This window comes from Apodemus sylvaticus, chromosome 1 (assembly GCF_947179515.1).
Source record: "Apodemus sylvaticus chromosome 1, mApoSyl1.1, whole genome shotgun sequence".
NCBI classification, from domain to species: Eukaryota; Metazoa; Chordata; class Mammalia; order Rodentia; family Muridae; genus Apodemus; species Apodemus sylvaticus.
This window is the reverse complement of record NC_067472.1, coordinates 71922704-71940993: the sequence shown is the minus strand read 5'-3', so window position 1 is coordinate 71940993 and position 18290 is coordinate 71922704. Positions and strand designations below refer to the sequence as shown.

The following is an 18290-nucleotide window of genomic DNA, read 5'->3' as shown; positions in this document are numbered from 1 at the left end:
CTCTTCATTTTTTTTTCCCCGTGAGTGTGTGTGCATGGCAGATGTATAGGAGATGGATTAGGCTCTGGGTAAACCTTCACTTGCATCTTGCAGTTTTCTGACATTTGAATTCTTTATGATTAGAACATATTTTTATGAAAGAATAGACACTGCACACACAGATAGGTGTAGTTAATTGCATTTGGAAAACATTTTAGGGGCAATGAGATAGCTCATCAGGTAAAGGTACTTGCTGCCAAATCTGATGACCTAAGTTCCATCCCCGGGACCCACAAGTTACCATCTGATCTCCAAATGTGTCATGACACAAATGTACCTCCCCTCACAGTTACAATAAAATAATGTTTTAGTAAAACACTTTGAACCATTTTAGTACTATAAATATCTTGGGAAAATTATGGCGATACTAAAGAGAAGGGAATAGTTAGCCAGCTTTGTGGAGTTTATCAGCAACATTACTAAGCATTGTAATTAGTGATACTACTCCATCTTAGTTTGCCCTAGTGCATGAGGCTCCTGCTTACTTTCCTTATGTCTCTGTTGTCTGCTTCTTTCCCAAAGGCAGTTAGTTCACATAGTCAGTGGCTTACCTTCCAGGTGCCACATCTACATTGACATCCTATTTGTCTATTGACTTTCTAGGTAGTGCGCTATTTTGAAGGTTGTAGATTATATTGTAATGGAAAGAGGTGAGCATTAACAGGTGGGGAATTCCCATGCCCAATTTCACTTCTGATGCTTCCTGCACACTTAAGGACTCTGACACTATCTGTGGGGTTTAGAGGTTTGCAAAAGGACCCAAAATTCACTGTTTCCTACAGCAAAATCAGCCAACAAAGAGCAGGAGTGCCCCAGAAGTAAAGTTCTCATTGTGTTCTCAGTGCAGGTATTACTGAGCCAACCTCATCCCAGCAATGATGTGTAACTTCCAGTGACTACCATCCAGAAAGTTCTACCACTCGTGGGGTCCACTGTGTTTATTTAGAATTTGGGTGCATGGTAGAGCTTAGCCTCCAGCCTCTCTAGAAGATAAGCTCTCACTCTGCAGCCCAGGACTCCATAGAAATTGCACTGTTGTAAAGACCTATAGAAGACCTTGAGAGGCATAGAAAATGGCCAATCTGTCTATGGAGATTTATCCTTTATTCACAGCAGTGCACTATACACACTGAATGTGAACAGAGAGCAGGTAGAGGTGTCTTGTAGTGGCTGAGAGATGTAGACAAGTATAATCCTCACCTGATCTACCTTTGAACAAAAAGTGTGATACTTTACAGTAGGACAGCCAGAATTGAGGACTACATGGACTCTACCAACTTCACACAACTAAATAATGGGATGGTCTTTGAATCACAGGCTCTTATCTCTTGGTCCCCTGTAACCTAATACTTTAGATACTAGCTCCTATTCCAGAGAGATTGTATGCTTATCATATAGAGCCATATGCTGAGGCAAGTGAACATTACTGCAACCACTTAAAAAAGTTAAAGGTATTATTGTAGTATAATGTATTGGGTAGGCTGAGTGTTTTGATTGTTTTTTCCAACTAGTAAACAAGATGTCTTTTGGTTTGTTCGGATTGTCACACGCTGCCTTTATACTGCTGAAAGTCAGTATCATTAACATTGGATGACTTCATAGGCTTATAGTTTCCTAATGATCATTTGTGTTTTTTATTTTAGGTCAGAATAGCAATGTTGGAAAGTTAAAGACTTTATCTGGGGCACTTGATATTATGGTGAAAACTGAGCATGCGTTCCAGCTCATCCGGAAGGAGCTTGTAGAGGAATGTAACCAGGTAACTGTAGAAAACATTTTATGAGTCTAATGCTAAATGGTAAATGTATGTAACAGGCATATGACACATACTTATGAATGTATGTATATATGTGTATCACTACATAAAAATATAATTAGTAATGCTTTTATGTAATTAAAAGTCTTAGTCTATTTGTGTGCTATAACAAAATACTGGAGGCTGGGTAAGTTGTTGCAAAGAAGCTCATTGGCCCATAATTGTGATCCAAATTAGCAAATCCAAGTAGATGGCACCATTGTCCTGGTGAAGGTTCTCTAACCATGTTGAGCGTGGTGAAATGGAAAGGGAACAGGCCACTTGCAGAATGGGACAGAGTATGAAATGACCTCTTTGTAATAACTTAAATTTACAAGACCTAGCCTAGTGTTGATGCAGAGACATAGCTCTCGTCACCAAGAAAGAATGAGATCATTTATTCTGCAGCCACGTGGCTGATCATGCCTGGGAATACAGATGAGTGTTACCAGTTTCCTGAAATCATATAGTAGTAGAACCAAGAAAGGCATACTTTATAAATACATTGGTGGGAATATCATGCAGACAAGTTACAAGAAAGCAGGGACATCTCTGTTTTAGGTAGGCCTCAGCTACCTGAGGGCATCCTTAATCATTGGGTTGGCAGAAGCTAGGGTTCTGTCAGTACATTCCAAAAGGATTTACCTCATTATCACAAGGATGGATGTTAGGCCAGACACAGGTGGGCAGTGAATGTCTTTGAAGGGCACTAACAATAGCCCAGGATGATTTGACCTGCAGCTTTCTAGCTCTTCACAGTCATGGAAGTTCTAATCAGTCAGTTAGCCTTGTAGAATCTTTAACACATATGCAGGTCCCACACCCACCTACCCCTGGGAACTTTAGTTTACACTTACCTGGTACACTCTCCAGAGGCAGCATTGACAATGCTGAGGCCCAGCAGTTCAGTTACCTTTTCTTGTGCCCATGTCCCAAGTTCATCAGCTCACAGCCACATACTACACAAGAGCCTCAAAGCACAGCAGCTGCGTTTGCATGATTGCATTACTGACTCCAGTCTTTACTGAACCATAGTTACGAAGGGACCTGTTTGTTAAAAGTTTCAGAGCCTCCCTCGAAAGGTTTTCTTTTTGACTTGGAGATGTCTTTGCCTTTGTTCTCCAAGAGCAGGGAAGGCTATACTCTCTAAGTCCCAGATGACTGCCCAGAAGCATTTGTTGCACAAACCCTGCAGCATAGTCCAGCATTTCTGCTGACTGTGACCCAGGTTCCTGCCACCTCTTACTTCTGTCCTTGGTGGGTCCTGGCTAGGCAATACCTGTTTCTATGTTGCTTCTGTAGCAACCGGTCAGTGCTGGGAAGTCATGAAATTCCATGTAGGATTTGTTTCTTTTATGTCAGTGATTTCTTAGGTGTGGGGCCTTAACTGTATCTTTATCAGGGAGCTTTTGGGTCTGCTTTCTGTTGATGATTCCATAGTTTGCTGGGTTTGAAGAGGCTGCTTAGCCTTCACTGTATATGAAGCATGGGAGGAGGGCAGCTTAGGTAAAGTAACTTTGTGCTGTCTCTAGCCTAAGAATGATGAAACTACATCGGCTGCTGATTCATCACCTAATCTTAATCAAGAAGAAGTAATCAAACTCCTTAGTATATTTGAATCTCGTCTGTCATTCCTTCTCCTTCAATCCATCAAACTGATGTCATCATCTAAAAGGAAAATGAGGTAAATTACTTGGTTATTTATTGAACCTTCTTTTCTAACTCCTAACCTATGAAAAGAACATGAGTTCCTGCTCTTGATATAAAGAACAGGTTGTATTTATGTTGTGTGTAGAAGATGCAAAATTATTAAGTACTATTCTTTGTTAGTTAAGAATCATGTCCATATGCCTACTGCATTTTCATAGAGTAAATAAGATATTGGAGAGACAAGTAGCCTTGGAATGAAGACCCTAAGTTGTTTGTAGTAACACTTATAAACATGTTTTTGATGTGAATTCAGGGCTAGGATGTGGATACTGAGGGCCAGTTGCACGTTTAAAGATAAATAGTAGAATGTTAGAGTATCTGAGGCACAGCCAGGGTGCCCAGGTTCCTCTGCTGATGTGTGCAGTATGCTGTTTCACCAGAGCTGTTCTTTGGTATCATTAACTTGAAACTGAATACCAAGTACTAAATCAGAAGCATGATATACAAGCACAAGTGCAGTCTAGCCCATATTACAGAACAAGGAAAACAGATAAAAGTAAAAAAAAAAAATGTACCCACATACATCATTGTTACTAGTTAAATCTGTCTTACTATTTTATCTTGGGGTACAGATAAAGTAATTTTGTTTTATGTTTTAATTAATACACAATGTGACTCAGTGTTTTGTGCTTTGACAGCATTTATTATTTATTCCAAAAGTTTGTGTCCACCACAGCCATAATGCAACGAAGTCTATCACTCCATATGTTACTTCTTGCTGATGTTAAGCAATCCAGTCTTGTGTAGTTTTAGAATTTTCTCTTAGTGCTTCTCTCATTAACAGTGGTCGTTTCAAGCCCATGAGGTAGCCCCTCACTATCATCTCTGCCCAGCTTAGCTGTTCTTTATTTCTTGCCTGTACAGATATTTACTCAGAAGTTTTGAAAACCAGACTCTGTTAGGGCAGCAGAGGCTGGTTGGTCTGTTTGAGAGGTTTCACCTGCCAGGTATTCCATTGAGTTCATATAAGAACATTAAGTGTTTAGTAAAATGGTAGATAAGGTAAACCAGCTAATTATCCTAAGAGGTAAACGATCTGTTTGACATGTGGAGACTGAAGTAGTAACTTCAGTTCAGTGGGTGTCAATAGGTTAAAGAAGGCATGAGCTACACAGGTTGTAAGAAGCTGGATCAGGATCTATGAGCAGAGCTCAGCTACTCGTTGAGACAGGTGCTGCTGAGCAGAGTGGCCACGTGGCCTCTCCATGCGTAATCAGCCCCAACGTCACTCAGCTTTGTCAGGGACGTATTCTTTGACCTTGACCATGTTTTTGTGGCTGCTCACTGTGCCTTCTCCCAGTGCACCTGCTGCTAACGCAGGGGTCTTTCTCTGATTTACTCAACAGCTATAAATAAGTCAGATACTTTAGGAAGTGCCTGTTGTTTCCAGCCTCGCTCTCTATTCCCTTCACCTGTCTGTTTTTAATCTCAGCAGTAACACTGAAGAAGACGTAGTCCTCCAAACCAACAAGCAGATTTACTCCCAGCTTTTGAGAGCGACTGCCAACAGAAACTCAACTCTGCTGGAGAGAATTGAAGTTGTCATCTGTTTGCTGGAGCAGCTTGCAGGTAGCAGCGGATCGAGTGGCAGTGCTGTCCCCTGACCTGAGGTGGTGCCGGAGGACTGTTTTGTCAGTGCCTTCCCATCCTGGAGCTGTTCTGTCCACTCGGTGCTGAGACTTATTAAATATGAAGAAATGCCATTTAATCAGGTCCACAGTGGATACTCACTTCCTGTGGCAGGCAGAGGATGTGGGGTGGTTTGGCTTCTTCCTGTGAAAGGTGAGAAACTATAACGGAACTGAAAGCTTTCTGAGTGTATTTCTTTGAGAAGTACATGGATCCTCAGTGATAACACCTCCTGTGGTGTGATGAGACTTGCAAATATTCTTGAAGTATGTTAAAACACTTAAGTGTAAGATGAGATTATTTTGGATAAAATGTTGCTCTGGCCAAGGGAACTCTTATTCAAGTGATTTCACAGGTTCAAATGGCGTGTAGTAACAGTGCACATCAGTGTTTCCTTCTAAGTGACACAAAAGTGTACCCTTTCCAAACTGTGGTTTGCGCAGGAGATTTTGAAGACTGAAAATTGCGCAGGTCTCCTTTCAGTGCATGCTCTGAAAGGACTCGCTTCTCTTAGACTGTGTGAGACATTGTTAAAGATTAGGTACTATCACTTTCTCATTCAAACTTGAAACTGTGAATAAGGTAAGAGAACTATTTTGAATAAATAAGCTATTTATTTAAAATACCTTGGTAGTTCCCATTTGCATTCTTCACACTGCTATGATTTGATCTGCTTGCTTATGATTTTAAAACTTTACAAAGTACGTAGATCCTAATGTTCAAGGCACAGGTCTCCCATACTATTCATGCTCCTGGGACATTCTGCTGTGCCCTGCTGCTCTGGGGACCTTGTCTAATGCCTACTGCATGTGTGGCTGTAAAGCTGTAACAGTTTCAAGCAAGTGCAGCATTTGCATCAGGCAGACTCTTCTGCTTGGGTGATACTCTGGTGTCTGGCCACTGTTGCATCCCCTCCCATACCAGCCCCACTTGCAGCCGTGGGTTTCTGTCACTGGAGCAAGCAGGTCTCCCTTGCAGCAAGGCAGATTCTCTCCCTGTTTGTCTAGTTCCTGTTTGGTTTGCATTGTCTTTGGAGCAAATTTGCATCTGTTTACAAGAATTAATCATTGCAACCCTTAAAGCTTTGATGCCAACTCATCAGTCCCTTTTCAGGACTGCTGTGTCCTTTGCCCTGCAGCGAGTGCACACGGTGACACCATCCTTCCTCTGGAGAGCCCTCGGCTGCTTCCACTGAGCATAGCGCCTCTGAAGCAGATGAACTCAACAGAATTTCCCTGCTTCCCTAGAAACAGTCTGTGGTGTTAAGACTACTTGTCTTCAAGCCCCTCTCCTTAGCTGAAAAGCCTTCTGATAGGAGGAAAATGGATTTTAAGCAAGGAAGTAGAAATTCTGGCTCTTTCCCTTGTCATAGCAATAACATGAAAATTTCTGCAGGAGAAATAAAAGATACTTCTCAAATGTGTTGTAATTATTTGTGTTGGTTTTAATTAAAGCCTCCTGAAGTATATGTGTTTTAGCTGTTCCTTTAGAAGACTCTGGCCTGGTCACTCAGGTTTCTGAACCTTTTTCAGTTTCATTGTTCAGATATCATCATCATATATGACATTGGCTTTTGTGTGTTAAGAATTTAAGCCAACCCAGGGGGTGTAGGGGATGGGGGGTGGCTGCCCATGCCTTTAATCTCAGTACCTGGGAGGAAGAGGCAAGCAGATCTCTGAGTTCCAGGCCAGCCTGGTCTAGAGAGAGATCCAGGCCAGCCAGGGTTACACAGAAGAACATTGTCTTGAAAAAACAAACTAAAGAATTCATAAGCCATATTGTGTGGAAGTTAAAGGGTTAGTGCCTGTAGAGTAGGTAAAATGCAGTTACCCAGCTAGCTTCCAGAGCCCTGTTGTGGCCTGGCCTGAAGGACAGAAACAGGGAAGTGTTCACTGCTCTGCAAGGACAGAACACAAATTACAGTGAACCAGAAAAACCATGATCTGCAGAGCCAGTTAGTGGGAAGCCCTGTGCATTCAGCAGTAGGAGGCAATTGTCAGAGTGCAGACATAATGTTGTGGGTGCTGGGAATATCTGTTGTGTCACTCAAATACTTTGGAGACCTTTGGTTCATGTCACGTTTAGTGTAGCTTTCGTTACCCCACCTAAGCTCCGTGAACAGACTGCACTTCCAGCCCCCACCCAGCTTTCCTTGAATCCATGAATAAAAGACACACAAACTGTTGTTCCTTTTCAGCTTGCCTTTTGGTACAATTGCTGGGTGCTACTATCTCCACCTGGAAAAACTTGCTGTTATCAATATTATCTCCACACTTCCTGCCTGCCCTAAACTTAGTTGCTCAGTCACATCACCAACCCCACCTCCGCTCCACCCAAGACCTTACATCTCTGTTCAACTTTTCTCCTTTAGAAGCCTGTGGAACTCCCCTTTCAGCTGTCTCTTTTCCTCTAGGGACCTGGAAGTCCCGCCTATTCTTTCTGCCCAGCAATTGGCCTATGGTTTCTTTACTGATAGATCAAGAACCAATTGGAGAACAGGACAGCATCAAAGCCACTCCTACAGTCAAATGTTAAACATGTCATTTTGACACATTTTACAGTTAATTTTAATTCTGTCCCCTATCCCAGACCAGAACTCTGTTTAAGTGCTGTAAGAGCCATTTCTGTACCACACAAAGGTGGGACCCCTGGTGGCACTATTGGGACTGAATATAGTTCATGTGGCATCAAAAGAAAAGATGGGGATTCCCTAGGGTAAACTTTTGATGTTTCTAAAAAGTTTTGCCCAGCAACTGTTCCTTAAACCTATTTTTAAAGTTCAAGTAATGCTTGCTTTCTTTGGTTTAGCTTAGGAAGGCATATCTGCTTTAGCTACTAAGACTCTGGTTTGTTTACTTTGCAGAGAAGGCTGACACTTTCTCTTAAAGCTGTTCCTAAGTCCTAGTCTTGATTTTCTTCTTCTCTTTACATGTTCAGTGTAGAGGTATGAACATCACAAACATCAAACCACTTCTCTGAAATAGATTTTTTTGGAAATAAGCCATTCAGAGGAAGCCGAGTGTTCTGCTGTTTGTCCTTGTCACTAACTACTTTCCAATATGAGTTGCCTTTGAAAAAGAAGATGGAGTTGTGTGCATAGGAGTAGTATGCTGAGTCAAGGTTTCTGAATGGATGGTTTTGTGGTATTATTGCTGGAAACACTTGGCTCATCTTCTTGGGATAAGAATTAAGTACTTGGTTTCGGTTGACATCAAATGCAAATACCTACAAAGTAAAGCAGATAGACAGATGACTGTTAACCATCTGACTTCGCACTGGATCTGTAGACATCAAGTTCTAGATGTTTCCATCTGATGAGCTGCCGGTGTCCCACAGATCTGAAGTGATGAGGATATCTTAGCTAAGAAGTTGGATGCAGTGATACTTACTAGAGACTCCTTGAAGAAGTAAATTAACTGCTGCCTCCGATCATAAAAGGCAGTGTCCAGGGAGCTGGGGATGCCAGGGAATCCCTCTGAAATCAGTTTAGGGTAGCTCCTTCCTTGTTCGTCTTCTGCGTGTGCCTGGTCATTCTCACTGTCATATCTCCAGTATAGGTTTCCTGAGAGCCAACCCAAAATTGTCAATGTGATTTATTAATCCCAGACTTTAAGAAATATGGCATGGGCCAGATATGCCCAGCACTCCTAAACTCCATCCAGGTGAGATTTCGCCCACCGTCCTGAGAGCCTGGCATGCCACTTTGCTTCGTGTCACTCCAAAGGGCAGCTGCCAATAGGTCCTAAGTCAGCCCTGCATGGTCCGTTCCCATGATTCCAGAGAAACAGGACATTCTCACTCAGCCGTCTGCTCAAGCCTCCCAGGACTTTCCAGTTTGACCCTGGTAATGTTTGGCCCATCACTGCTGTGTTAGGATGCTAGTTGCCTCAGTGAAAGCTATGAACACCATGGAGTATCTTGAGTCTTAGTCACAGACCATTTTTTCCTATGGTAGAGGCACCTAACAAAGTTTATTCATTTGGTGACTACCTATCTTTCCTAAGATCAGAGGATATAGCCCACCTTGAGCCTACAGTCTGCCTAATCAAATGGAAACCAGTGGTTACCAGTACATTACAATGGATTCCTTGGTAAATGCTGGAAATATCCTAAGTACAAGTTCAGTAAGAGAAATAGAACCACACCTGAAGCATTAATACCTTTAAAAAAGTAGCGCTCATCTTTTCCCCATGACCAGACATGGACGAAGGCATCAATGCTTTGCATGGGAATTCCACGCCAGCCAGTGAGGATTTGGAGGGGGTCCCCATAGCGAGTCCTGTTGTTGCGGTTTTCATAGAGCCAGTACCAGCTGTTGCGGAAGAAGTAGGTGCTAAACCTCACCCTCACCTCACCATATTGGTTCCTCTCCTTGCGAATCCAGTCAAACACTGTATCAAATGATCCCTCACACGAACCTGAATAGAGAAAAAAAAATGCAGCCAGTTGTCACTGTAAGCATCAACATTCATAATTGTCTGGAATGGAGATACTATGTGACTAGCACTTCCTGTTGGAATGCCTTAAAGGAAAGCATCACAGGAGACAGCAAGAAGTAGGCTGAATTTTAGGAAGTTTAGCAGTTTGGATGCAGTTCTACGACCTCCCTAAGTGCAGCTGGTTTGTGCCTCTCCATCGTTTGTGGTTTCATGAGAGGAAAGATGCTTGGTTCTGGGCGCACACACAGCCATGTTTCTGCTGGAGAATGACAATGTGGCTGAAGCAGGTTTGGAAGTCAGCAGTGGGAGCACATAGAACTGGGATGGATGTGAGGGTCTAGGAATGGAAGTGCTTTCCTTCCTGTTGGGTACCTGTGCTATAACCAACCTTTTTCTTCCATTTTTAAAGACTGGCCTTTTAATTATATATATGTGTGTGTGTGTGCCCACAGGGGCCAGGAGTGTTGTTGGATCCTCTGGAACTGAAATTACAGGTGATTATGAGCCGCCAGATGTGGGTGCTGGAAATTGAGCCTCTGGAAGATGCTCTTAACTGCCAAACCATCTCTCTGCCCCACCATTTCTATTAAATAGCCAGCAGTGCCTGGCATAACCACTGAAAGTTTGCAGTAAGGCTGATGCCTAGAAACACAGCTTCTTATAGTAGTTTTACATGCACATAGCTCTGTGGTGCTAAGGCATGGAGAGCCCTGGGTATCTAAAAGCCATGATATCCCTCTGCCCTCACCAGTGCGGAAGGAGAAGAGAAGGCACAAAAAGGATTGTTTCTCTTCGCCTATAGCCCTGTGTGGTCTAGTGTGATCATTTTAAAAGCCTGCAGACATTCTGAGGACAGCTCTTCAGACATGCAACCCATTTGGGGATCAGCCTCCTACTGAGCATGGAGCAGAGCACACTGGCTTTTAGCCTCAGTACCCTCCGGGCAGGGTCTGCCCCAGACCATCTTACCATACAGTCTTTGAATTGCTTTTCTGTCTGACCAGTCCAACTCAAAGGCAGGCTCCTGGGGAATGTAGTTTGGTTGCATTATGGATCCCTCCCTGTAGGTGTGAGGCAGTCCAAGGACGTGGCCAATTTCGTGGACAGCTACCTAAGAGGGGAACACAAACCACAGGTGTAGGACCAAACCTGATGGTGCTAGGATCAGTCACTAAATTATAGAGGCCTGTCCTGTCCCCAGTGCAGAGTTGTGCTTGTTCAGGAGAAAAACGGTGACTACTGGGGGAACCAGTGATTTGCTAAACTTTCTAGAAGGCTATGCACACACCAAGTTTCTGAACTTGGGCTAGTGTGCTTTGTCTTCCTGACAGCAGCTGGAGCCTCTTACTTTGAGAAGGCTGATGCCTGTGTCACTGGAGAGAGGAGTGAAGTGCTCGTCGTCATCAAAGTGGATCTCACCCAGGCGCCAGGCATGTGCAAACTCCTGTCCACTCCCGTCAAACACCCGTGGACAGCCCAGGTGCCGACCTGATGTGGGGAGACGGGTGGGGAGCAGTGAGTGAAGGTGCCCTTCTTGAGTCCCTCTAACAGCACACACTCTGACAACACCACAACTTCCTGGAGCAAGGGCCCTGTGGAAGCACCTCTGTGGATGCAGACTGAGCTGCCTGGTGTCTATAAACTGTGAGGCTATAAAGACTAGAAATAAGCAGGGCCTGTTGTCGAAGGTCTTTAATTCCAGTACTCAAGAAGCGGAAACCAGCAGATCTCAATTCTGGGCTAACCCGGTCTACAGAGGGAATTCCAGATTAGCCAGAGCTACATAAGAAAACCCTCATCTTGGGGGGGAGGGGGCGGGGCGGAAAGCCTAGGCTGGGGAGATGGCTCAGCAGTTAAGAGCACTGACTGCTCTTCCAAAGGTCCTGAATTCAAATCCCAGCAACCACATGGTGGCTCACAACCATCTGTAATGAGATCTGTTGCCCTCTTCTGGGGTGTCTGAAAAACAGCTACAGTGTACTTACCTATAATAAATAAATCTTTTTTTTTTTTTAAAAAAAAGGAAAAAAAACCACAAAAGACTAGAAACATCTAGATGCTGTGCGTTCTCTCTCTCTCTCTCCCCCCATGTGTGTGTGTGTGTGTGTGTGTGTGTGTGTGTGTGAGAGAGAGAGAGAGAGAGAGAGAGAGAGAGAGAGAGAGCTGGGTCCCCTTGTTACTTCTGTTACCCACCATGTCTTATGGACCCTAGAATTAGGAAATTAACCTGTAAGAACAGCAAGGTGGATGGGAACACCTCTAGTCACAGATGGGCTGTGGAAGACAGGTTATTTGTCCAATCTGCCAACAAGAGGTAGGGTGGCTTTATGGATAATAAGTCTTCTCACAGGTCAGTACGCTGTGCCTGCTGTGTCTCTGTGTGACCAGGAGGGTGGGTGTTGTGCTCCAGGCATGTGAATCCCAACAGCTAAGACCTTAAAATCCACAGAGTAGAACCCCTTTACCCCCTCGGGTGTTATTGGAACCACACCCCTCTGGGCAGCAAGGCTATCAAGCTGAGATCAGCCCAGGTTGCCCTAAGTATGATACTGGGACCTTGGTGGAAGAATCAGAGGGTGCCTGCAGAGTAGGCAGGAAGGGATCCCCAATCTGCACCCCTCTTACCTCTCCCAAAACCCAGCTTTATGTCCACCATGGGGCCAGGGGCAGTGAGGTCCTCCCGGAAGTCCAGTGGTGTCACCTCACTCCACATCCTGAAGGCCAGACTGAAGATGTATCTCTGCTCATCCCCAGAGAGTTGGCTGCTGTAGGCATCTCCCACTAGTCTCCAGGTCAGTGTCTTCTTGGAGAAGGCCCTGCTGGCCCCAGTGTCTGAGGTGTCCTTCTGTTGCCCATCTGGCTTGGGCAGCAGCATTTGAAGAAAGCGCTTTTGTCGGGCCCTGGGCCGGAGACCTAGAGGGGTTGGCAGGCCTGATGGGGTTGGTAGGGCAGCCTGAGAGGGCAACCGTGTGTCAGGAACCCCACAGCGTGGTTTGTTCATAGCAGCCAGTGTAGGTGAGTCTAGTTTCCCGCTAGCTGGCAGTCTGTTCGCCTTCTGGAATCTACGCACAGCTTGAGCCAAGGTGAAGCCCTTAGGGACCCCTGCCGACTCCTTTGGGCTAGGCACCTCTGACCAGCCATATTTCAATAGGAAGTTCTGTGGAAAAGAGAAGCCCTAAGTTCATAAGGTTGCCTCCTGCTGGGACTTTTCCTGTGCTGTGGTGGTTGGGAAGAGGGAGATACACAGAGTCAAGCTAGAGATAAAAGGACTTTATCCAGGGTCTACAGAGTGAAGTCATGGGTGCCACATGGCCTCTGCAGGGGCAGAATTGAAGCCAGCCAGGTGGTGGGACTGGGAGGGAAGAGGCCACAGCAGAGGTCAAGGCTGGAGGTGGACACACACTGTGTGGGCTGGTGGGTTTCTAGCATGCGGGGGCAGGGAAGGCAGGGGCTGTAGGGGTGCCCTTAAAGGAAAGCTTGGTCCATCATCACTTCTCACTGCCCTCCACACTTAGGGGCACCCTGGAGCCAGAAGTTTAGGGGAAATCTTAATCATCTGTCTGCTAAAGGTAAGTACCAGACTTCAGAACCATGACTGGAGAACCAGTAGATGTCACTCAAGAGCACTTTGCGGGGATCCTTGCTGCGCCTGTCCTTTCTCTGTATACCCAGGCTGGCAGGAGGCCAACCGAGAGATGCCACCAGCATAATGCCTTAGACTCTGACAGCAGCACATGATGTCTGGTGACATTTAAAGCTGCTCTCTGCAGGCTTGATCCTGCCTAGACACTGATGCTTCTAGGGTTAACATCAGATGGAACTAGGTGCAACTCAGAGGTAGAGGTGGTTGCCTACCGTGCACAAGGCTCCAGGTTTCATTCCCAGCTCCATGAAGATGGCACCAGGTTAAGGGGCTCTCTGCCTCTGCACAGCTATCCTTCCGTGCTATGCTCTGGCCTCTACATATGTGTGTGCGCGCGTGTGTAATGTATACTGTATGCAAATGCTGCTGCTCTGTGCATCTCTTACCTGAGCAGCATGGAGGTCAGCAATGGGCTTGGCCCGGTTCAGGGGAGATGGCTCCAGGTCCGAACGGTCCCGGCTGTGGAAGAGCCTCTCAGGCTGGGTGGGCTGGGGTGCAACTAACCAGCAGAGCAGCAGTGTCGGACGCAAGACAGAGGCAGCAAGCATGGCTTCACTGGGACTCTGGTCCTCCTACCTTGCTGCGTCCCTGTCTCCCCTCCTAAGGAGCAGGGCATGATGGGGCCTTTTTATAAGCAAGCAAGCATTTTGTCATCCAGCTCTGAAGTGTGCCTGCTAGGAGGCTGCTTCTGAGGCCCACTGTGAGCTGCCTTTGAAGACCCCAGGGCCACTTTTCTCATGGGTGTGACAATTCCTCTTCCTTCAGGTCTGGGTCACAGTACTTCTGAGTGGTGGACCTGTGGATTGTTCTCCTCTGTTGACTTTAGTGGTTGAGTTTGCTCCTAAATGAACTGAGGGAGAAGTGTTAGGTGTGGCCACCTGTGCTGTGGCAAGGCAGAGCCTACGTGCTGACCACGTGCTTTTAAGGACCCCGCCTATGGCGTTATAACCTTCAAAACCTTCATAACCTTCAGTTTTGTTTCAAGTCTCCTTTTCCTGGGTGGTCTGGGGCTTAGGGCTTGTTAATTTGTTTCTTAGACATTACTTACTTTTTCTTTCTTTCTTACTAGTGGTTTTTCTTTATTTCTCTAGGGTAGGCTAGATAGCTCAGGAGGTAAAGGCTCTTACTGCCAAACCAGATGACCTAGATTCAATCCCCTGACCCACATGTTTGGAGAGAACAAATTCCTGCAAGTTGTTCTCTGATCTCCATGGGTGTGTCTACCTGTGCTACCTTCATAACTTTCACTGCCCAAATACATAATAAATAACGTAATTTAAAAATTAGAATGTCTGCTCAACATATAGCAAAGGGATTTTAGAACCAGTGCAAGAAAAAGAGTTTTCCTGCGGTGGGCAATACCATGCTGAATTTTCTTGCAGACACATATGTGTATGTCTGTAAAGTGTATGAACATTGCACATGGTGTCACAACTCTGTAGAAAGCCCTGGGTACCCAGGTGTTCCTGAGTACAGCTACTTATTGTGGAGTCCCAATCTGTGGTCAGCCAGTCTATGTGAGGGTAAATTAGAACCATTGAGGCCTACACATACCACATATAGCTGGAAGGAGTAAAGGAGGTGGGCCTCAGTCCCTGGAGTCTAGAGCTGAGCCTGGGATCTCACAGTCCCCATCTGCACCCAAGGCCTGCCTTGCCCAGCTTGAGGCCCCTCTGTGATCTGGACCATTTGGCACTGGAGATGGATGCGCATACGTGAGGCATTTGCAGTATGGAGGCAACATTCAGGAAATGCCCTCCCCACCAGCCATGAGGACCCTCCTGCTCTGCTGCCTGTCAGTGGGCCTTGTCTCCCCTTCAGCCTCCCTAGGCGCAGTGGCACCCCCTTTCATCATCCGCTTTCATCATCTTTTCCACTTTCTTTTCAGACCACCTCAGGTGGTTCCTCTCCCTCTGCCATCAGCCCTGCACCTGCCACGGTGAGTCCAGCATCCAACCGCTTGCGCGCATCATTGTCAAATGCTCCATCTTTTTTAGAACCCCGAAATGGTCAGTTCCGAAAATCCTGAAATCTGGCCTGTTTTCTTTTGGAGAGGATAATTCTGTCCTTTCACTAGTAGAGACCTGTTCCTCATTCTGCTTTAAGGTGACCAGCAGCAGAGAAGGTTCACGGGTGATTCCTGCACGGTGTGCATCTGTGTGATCACAGGGTGATATGGAGATCCCTGGACAATGGCCTCCAGCTGTCACGGGTCAATGAAGAAAGATGGATTACAGCCTTGTGGGCAGTGGGGAGATCCAGCTTCTGTGAACCGATTGTAAAAGAGCCCTCAAATGCCTATTTATTGATTATTACACAAAAGTTGTTTTTTGTTTGGGTAAAACAAGTTCCTCATCCCAAAGCCCCCAATCTAATCTATAGTTTCCTGAAGGAAAACATCACTCCCCTGCAGCGTTAGCCCTTACTGTGCACTGTTTGCAACGCTCAATAATGAAAGACCTGTCAGGTGTTCTGGGACCATTTGTGACCAAAGTCATGCAAAGGCTTTAAGCTCCTTGAAAAAAACAACTCTATAGGTAACAAACAGAAACAATCACATTTTCCTACAATGATTTCTTCAAGATCAAAGTACTTGGGACTGAAGAGATGGCTCAGTGGTTAAGAGCACTGACTGCTCTTCCAGAGGTCCTGAGTTCAATTCCCAGAAACCACATGGTGGCTCACAACCATCTGTAATGGGATCTGATGCCCTCTTCTGGTGTGTCAGAAGACAGCAACCCTGTACTCATATACATAAAATAAGTAAATCTTAAAAAACAAAATCAAGCTGGGTAGTGGTGGTGCATGCCTTTAATTCCAGCACTTGGGAGGCAGAGGCAGGCGGATTTCTGAGTTCGAGGCTAGCCTGGTCTACAGAGTGAGTTCCAGGACAGTCAGAGCTACACAGGAAAACCTTGTCTTGAAAAACAAAACAACAACAACAAAAAAATCAAAGTACTTCTAGAAAACAACTATTCATTCTGATGTCTATCCTAGATACAGTGAAAACCAACTATTTCATTCTAATGTTACCCTAGATACATTGATTCTATTAGGTTTCCCGCTACACCCAGCCTTGAAAACAAAGAGAGGAAAGAAAGGGGGTAGAGGGCTTGAGTGAAGGCTCAGGAGGTAAGAGCACTGGCTGCTTTTAACTTCAAGAGGACCTGGGTTCATTTCTCAGCACCCACATGACAGCTCACAGCTGTCCTTAACTCCAGTTCCAGGGGAACTGACACCCTCACACAGACATACATGTAGGCAAAACACCAATACACATGAGATAAAAATCGAGTTCCCCAGGGTTTCTCTGTGTAGCCCTGGCTGTCCTTGAACTCACTCTAGCTCAGGTTGGCCTTGAACTCAGAGATCCACCTACCTCTGTATCCCAAGTACTGGAATTAAAGGCATGTACCACCACAGACTGGCAAATAAATCATTTAAAAATGGATTAGAAATCTGTGCTGAGTTTTCTGGGAGGAAACCTGGTCCTGCGGTACAGTATTCCACCAAACAAGGTGTTTCTGTGGGAATTTACACAATTTCAAGGTTTTGTTCTTTACAACCTTGCCTTAGCCAAAAGTACAGGAATGAAGTGAACTTTTCTAATATATCTGTGTCCATGTGTACATTATGTGTTTGGTGTGTGTGAAGATCACAGGGCGACTCTGTGGGTATCCCTTCTCCCTGTCAGCTTTAAGTGTTTCAAGAATCAACTCGGGTTGCCAGGTTTGTGTGACAGGGTCTTTACTCACTGAGCCATTTCTCTGGTCTAAAAGTAAGCTATTAAGGCCAGCTGGCACTGCTGACACAGCCGCCTGTCCACACTGCACCGCAGCACCACAGCCAGTCCGCTGTGGCATGGGCTCCCTGTGGTGCGTGGTGGAATGGCATTGTAATCTGAGATAGTGTGTGTTAGAAGAGAGCACTCAGTCAGCCCAGCTGCTGGCCCGGAGGCTCCTGCACATCTGGCCCAGCGTTTTCAGGACAGCTGAGAAGCTGAGTGCGAAGGCACTGCCAGCACCCTTAGCACTGACTGGCATACTCGTTCTTCCCCAAGAACAGGCGCCCTCCACAGAAAAGGCTTCCTTGAGAATGGGGGGGGGTCTGAAAATTAACAGTGTAAATATGATTTTCTGGAGAGAGAGAGAGAGAGAGAGAGAGAGAGAGAGAGAGAGAGAGAGAGAGAGAGAGAGAGAGAGAGAGAGAGAGAAAGGTCAGGAGTGGGGAGGGGTGAGCAGGGACTTGTGCACACAGCCAAGCACTGGGGAAGCAGCCAGGGAAGCTAAACACACAGCTTACCTCTTCAATGAAATGAGGGGTGTAGCTGCTCAGGAACGAGGCAGGTTTACAACTTGGCGATCCTTTGCCATCTGACGAGGAGGGTTCTGCCTGTATCTCACAATTATGTTTTTCCCAATCCCAGACCCCCGCCTCTCAATAGTAAGTGTTGCTTTTAGACCATAAAACCCATTCTTATGAGTGATGTTACTTGTGCTTTACAGCATCCTAAGCGACCTCCATGTAATCTTAGGGCCAGGCCAATCTTGTGCTATGCTTAAATATGGCTAAAGTTAAGATGACCTGGGCCAGACTCTACAAGTCCTGGTCCAGCACTGGTTACAATAAAATCAGGCTGAGCCTTCTTACCTCATCCTGATTGTTTTCTCCCTGCCTGCTGTAAAGCCTGCAGGGGAATCACCATCACTTTCAAATCAGAGAGTCTAGGATAGGTTCTTAGATCTCACATAAAACAACCACAGCACCTTTGCAGCTGCACCACTATCCACGTATGAGAAGCTCTTCTGTTCTTAGGTATCTCATGTGGGCCTGACAGGAGTTCCAAATGGCATTCACATCCTTGTAAACTCTACTTTCCATTAGTTGTATCACTTCATGGCTGGCAACAGTGACAGAAACATGTTTAGGAATCAGGGTCATATCTTAAAGGAAGCCAGAAGCCACACTTGCAGAAGCACATGGCCCACGCACATCCCAGTGACTTGAGGGCCTCCCATTAGGCCTCTAGCTCTCT

At 45.6% G+C, this 18290-nt stretch overlaps 2 protein-coding genes across 3 annotated transcripts in view; one reads left to right on the top strand and one right to left on the bottom strand.

The window, feature by feature from the left end:
* Nucleotides 1–6592, top strand: part of Edrf1 (erythroid differentiation regulatory factor 1) — a 34136-nt gene extending 27544 nt beyond the window's left edge. Inside the window, exons 23-25 of one of the 2 annotated variants that reach the window (XM_052196624.1) lie at nucleotides 1683–1798; nucleotides 3367–3518; nucleotides 4980–6592. In XM_052196624.1, the coding sequence (XP_052052584.1) occupies nucleotides 1683–1798; nucleotides 3367–3518; nucleotides 4980–5148 (437 nt within the window). In that variant the 3' untranslated portion in view covers nucleotides 5149–6592. Of the gene's footprint in view, nucleotides 1–1682; nucleotides 1799–3366; nucleotides 3519–4976 lie in introns of both variants that reach the window. The other variant, XM_052196615.1, reaches the window with a different exon arrangement.
* Nucleotides 6593–8098: 1506 nt separating this feature from the next.
* Nucleotides 8099–13803, bottom strand: Mmp21 (matrix metallopeptidase 21). The gene is made up of 7 exons (XM_052174484.1): nucleotides 13642–13803; nucleotides 12238–12769; nucleotides 10961–11100; nucleotides 10582–10723; nucleotides 9334–9591; nucleotides 8563–8735; nucleotides 8099–8398 (listed from the first exon to the last, which is right to left on the bottom strand). The coding sequence occupies exons 1-7, from the start codon at nucleotides 13801–13803 to the stop codon at nucleotides 8099–8101; spliced, it is 1707 nt and encodes a 568-aa protein (XP_052030444.1).
* Between the last annotated feature and the right edge of the window lie 4487 nt (nucleotides 13804–18290).

Excerpts from the sequence above, each read along its gene's own strand:
- Mmp21 (XM_052174484.1), bottom strand. The coding sequence starts at position 13,803 with ATGCTTGCTGCCTCTGTCTTGCGTCCGACACTGCTGCTCTGCTGGTTA. Across the intron at positions 11,101-12,237 it reads AAAGCTGGGTTTTGGGAGAG|GTCGGCACCTGGGCTGTCCA; the intron begins GTAAGAGGGGTG and ends TCCCCACATCAG. Across the intron at positions 8,399-8,562 it reads ACTTCTTCAAGGAGTCTCTA|GTATTTGCATTTGATGTCAA; the intron begins GTAAGTATCACT and ends TTTACTTTGTAG.